This window comes from Athene cunicularia, assembly GCF_003259725.1.
Source record: "Athene cunicularia isolate RWA chromosome 22 unlocalized genomic scaffold, athCun1 chr22_part1, whole genome shotgun sequence".
Taxonomy (NCBI): Eukaryota; Metazoa; Chordata; class Aves; order Strigiformes; family Strigidae; genus Athene; species Athene cunicularia.
The window spans coordinates 809,056-813,396 of NW_020799128.1; the positions used below are offsets into that span (position 1 = coordinate 809,056).

The window sequence follows — 4,341 nt, forward strand, 5'->3', positions numbered from 1 at the left end:
CGAGGGGTGCTCTGGGTCCAGCTCTCCCACTCTGCTGGGGGGACACCCCCATAAAAAACAAGCCTTGGTTGTCACCCTTCCTTCCCCCACTCCCCCCCACTCCATAATACCCCCCTGTGGTACCCCAGATTCCCCCCCCTTATCTCGCTGTGGTACCCCAACTTCCCCCCTCCCCCAGGAAAAGGAAATCTGCATCCTGATGGAAATGGGACACAACCCCCCACCATGGGCAACGCAGTAATTCCATTGTAAAGGTCCAAAAGTCACTGCAAATAACTACCTGGCTCCTGGTCAAAAACTATTTGCCCTTTCCACATCTTGGGGATCCAATCTTTTAATTGCTCCCCCTTGCCAATGGGAAGCTAAGTTGTCTCAGGAAGTTAAAATCGAGGCGCAATATAGTTTAGCTCGACGCAAGTTCTACCTTTCATTAAATTATCTTTTTTTTTTCACCCCGTTCCTCAAGGCCTCACGGTTGCCTCAGTGCCTGGCAGCCTCACAGGCATTTATAACGGGGAGGAGTTTGTGTTTGAGGAGAGCAGCTGGTACATCGTCAACCTTCTCAAGCTGCTCTGGCACTATGGGCTCAACCCCCTACGAATGTACATGTGGGTGGAGGACATCCTGGACAAGTTCATGCGGTATGTCGGGCCCCTGCTAGGGAAAAGGTGCAAAACGTGCTGCTGAGTGGTAAAAATCAGTGAAATCCCATCGCTGTTGAGAAAGGATACTCCAGTTGCCCTCTCTCCATTGCCAATCACTTTTCTAAGGAAAAACAGTGACATACGAGCTGTCAGACAGCAATAATGAGGGTGCATTGGAAACGCATGTTAGGTGTGGCTTTAAACTGCCACAGGGGAGGGTCAGGCTGGGCAGGAGGAGAAAATGTTTCCCAGCAAGAGTGGTCCGAGCGTGGAACAGGCTGCCCGGGGAGGGGGGAGTCCCCATCCCTGGGGGGTTTCAGGGCCGTTGGGATGAGCTGGGGGGGATGTGGGGTAGGGGAGAACTTTGTGGAGTCAGGCTGAGGGTTGGACTCGATGATCCCGAGGGGCTTTTCCAACCCGAATGATTCTGGAATTCTGTGTGAGATGCACCTGGGTGCTAAAGAAAATTATAACTGTGAGCAAAGTGCTTTTGTTAGGAAAGATCAGCAAATGAACAACAAACATCCAGGTCTGCTTAGGCACGTACCACTTTGGCTAGAGCTTGGCTGGAAGGACGAGCCCTGCTGCTCCCGTGAAGGGCTGTGAGATGTTCCACAGCTCCCAGGGGTGATGGAGATAATGAACAGTGAGTGAACACCTTTTTCTCATCTCTGGTTAAAGGATCTATCGCTACCAGACGCATGACTACGCCTTCAGCAGTAATGAGCGCCTGCTTCACGCCCTGGGAGGGAACGACTTCACCCGCATGCTGAACCAAACCATCGACGAAGCCATGCAGAAAGCTGGCTTCTCCCTGAAGTTCATCAATGAGGTGGTTTGTCCAGCCATGAGAGTCAATTATGGGCAAGGTGTCAACATCAACAGTTTCGTAGGTGAGTGTTTCGTAGATTAACCTCCCGAGACATCTGTCCCAGGGACCCAGATTCCTGGGACTGGGATTTCTTACTCTGAGAAATTGCTGGCTAATGCAACAGGCTTAGCCCTGGCCTTCAGCAAGTTCTGTGCCCCAAAGAGGTATGTTTTTCCCCTATTTTCCACTTTTTGTTTCAAGAATGATGCTGAGCAAGCACAACAGGCTTAGCCCTGGCCTTCAGCAAGTTCTGCGCCCCAAAGGGATGTGTTTTTCCCCTATTTTTCCACTTTCTGTTTCAAGAACGATGCCAAGCAAGCTGCTCTAATGATTGTGGTTTCCTTGTAGGTGCCGTTTCTCTGGCAGGGGTGGAATCGGGCCTTTGGTCTGTAAAAGGGGGGAACAAACTTGTCTGCACTGGCCTTATTTACGCCTCCAAAGCTGAAGTTATCCCTGGTACAGTTTTATCTATAGAGCCAAAAACCAGACCCAGACCCACAGGTGAGTTGGGTTTGCTTTCCCTTCGGTGGGGCAGGGAACATCATGCTCTGGCAGCCAGAGACTGACCTTGTCTTCTGTCACTGCTCAGCTGCAGCTCTTAGCAGACTGAAGCAACAGCCTGGGTCTTTTAAGATGAAAATAGGGCTTTGCTCAAAGCTCCGGCTCGCAGCACTCCCTCAACTAAGCTGGGACTAGTTTATAAAGCTGCATCAGCTTGCAACAAGACATAATTAGCCGAGGTGGGATTGCATTTTAAAAGCTGCTTTGTCAGAGGGACAAGCGGGATTCCCTGCAGGCACGGAGTGGGGTAACTGAGCTCTTCTCCCCAGGGGACCCGGTGAAGCTCTACCAGGTCACGTACAACACTACGTCGGGACTAACGGGGGACACGTACGACATCGTCGTCATCGCTGCTCCGCTGGGCCGCAAAATGGCCGACATCGCCTTCAAGAACTTCGACCCTCCTGTCCCAGACTTCCCAAACCCGTACCACCAGACCGTCGTGACGTTCGTGCACGGACGATTAAACGCCTCTTTCTTTGGTTACCGGGATCCATCCACCTTTCATCTCGGTGCCATCTTCACTACGGAGAATCCCAAACTGTTCATCAACAGCCTGGGGGTGGTGTCTCCTGTGGGAGACGTGGGCGGTGAAGGAAAGCTGCCCTTGCAGTCAGCTGTCTGGAAGGTGTTTTCGAAGGAGGTGCTCACCAAAGAGCAGCTTAACTTGCTTTTCTCCTCCTACGACTCAGTCAAAATGAAGAAGTGGCTGGCGTACCCCCACTACAGCCCCCCAGAAAAATGTCCTCCCATCGTCCTCCACGACAACATCTACTACCTGAACGGCATTGAGCGGGCCGCCAGCGCCATGGAGATGAGCGTCATCGCGGCCAAAAACACCGCCCTGCTCGCTTACCACCGGTGGTACGGGAACACAGACAGGATTGACCAGGAAGATTTGCACGAGAAGCTGAAAACGGAGCTTTGAGCCCCGCAGCCAGGTGCTCACAACGTCCGGTCTGCAGCCTCCGGAGATGGGCTCGTGTACCGTAGCTGTTGAGCCACAATTAGAGCTAACAAACGAGGAATTCATTGCTTGGCTGCTGAGGAGACACCCGGCCCACTTGAGACAGACTGGAACAGCACTGAAAAGGCAAAGAAAGCTTTCCCAAACTCTGGTCCTTCCTCGAGCAAACTCCGACTATCCCTATGCAAGATGAAAGAGGTTTTAAACGCCATATTTGACCCCAAAAGTGCCCTCCACGGTAAGGAGACTGCCGAACTCAGGATCTGCACCACTGTGATTAACCCCTGCACATTGCTTTCCCTCTCTGGATGTGTTTCAGGCACCTTTTTGACTGTGAATCTCTTTGTCTCAGCTATTTTCTGAAGGGTTTACCAGATAGTTATAGGGTGAAACCAGCACAGTGGGAACTGGGGCTGCTTGCTTTATTTGCTTCCAGAACCAGCAGCTTACGGGTGGGGGAACTGCTCTGCCAAACACTGAGTTGCCAAAACGGGTGGTAAGCAAGCAAAACCACAGCCGTCCTTTGCTTCGCTAAGGTTTGAAAGTGTTAATTATTCAGATGACCTGACCCTACCACTAGGTTGGACTAAGTAAAAACCCTGTCATGAGAATCTTGTGTCCCTTGACTGTATCTAATATCGCTGCGATACCTCAACCATGTCTGAAAATTGCTGTTAAAAATAAAATTCTGTTTGGAGAGGAAGCTGGTGCCGTTGCCTCGAGGTAACGTACGGCTGTTCTGCGACTGTGTAGTCCAGCCACGTCCCGGCTTTGTTTCCTGCACAACTCTGTGATGCAGAAATAAAAATCATTATTTTAAAAATAAATCCTACTTTCAGGCAGCCCAGCTTGGCACAAATACTCTTGTCTCTCTCCACAGAGGAGAATTTTACCATTTTCTTGCCAATTAAGAACCCATAACCCACTGAACAAACACCAATGTAGCATCTGCTTAAATAAATTAAGTCTCCTGGAAGTCTTTGCAGAATTTTAAAGCGATTGGGAGCAGAATTAACAACCGCCCCCACCACGCTGAAAAACCAGTTACCTGAAAAAAGCAAGTACAACTGACATAAGAGTTATATCAACCATTACAAAATTTATTTAACAAAACAAAAATAATAACGTTTATGTTCGGGGTGCTTCATGGGCTAGGACATCACAGCTGGTAGCGGCGTGGGTTCCTCGGGCACTAGACTCGTTCCAAGGCTTCCAGCATAATGATGCTGTTTCCTCTTATCACCTAGAAGTGAAAATTCAGAGCAGCCAGTGCCGTTACCCACCACCCTGCATCTCCC

The 4,341-nt window shown here is 50.3% G+C and overlaps 1 protein-coding gene across 1 annotated transcript; it reads left to right on the forward strand.

The window, feature by feature from the left end:
- Window positions 1–174: 174 nt before the first annotated feature.
- Window positions 175–3,972, forward strand: PCYOX1 (prenylcysteine oxidase 1). Its single transcript, XM_026863053.1, has 4 exons — window positions 175–641; window positions 1,326–1,537; window positions 1,864–2,016; window positions 2,346–3,972. Exons 1-4 carry the CDS (start codon window positions 601–603, stop codon window positions 3,002–3,004), a joined length of 1,065 nt encoding a protein of 354 aa, XP_026718854.1. The 5' UTR covers window positions 175–600; the 3' UTR covers window positions 3,005–3,972.
- The last annotated feature ends 369 nt before the right edge of the window (window positions 3,973–4,341 follow it).

Bases quoted from the DNA above. Each gene is read 5' to 3' on its own strand.
- PCYOX1 (XM_026863053.1), top strand. From the start codon at position 601: ATGTACATGTGGGTGGAGGACATCCTGGACAAGTTCATGCG. The intron at 1,538-1,863 runs GTGAGTGTTTCG...GTTTCCTTGTAG, and splicing joins CAACATCAACAGTTTCGTAG to GTGCCGTTTCTCTGGCAGGG. The intron at 2,017-2,345 runs GTGAGTTGGGTT...TCTTCTCCCCAG, and splicing joins AACCAGACCCAGACCCACAG to GGGACCCGGTGAAGCTCTAC.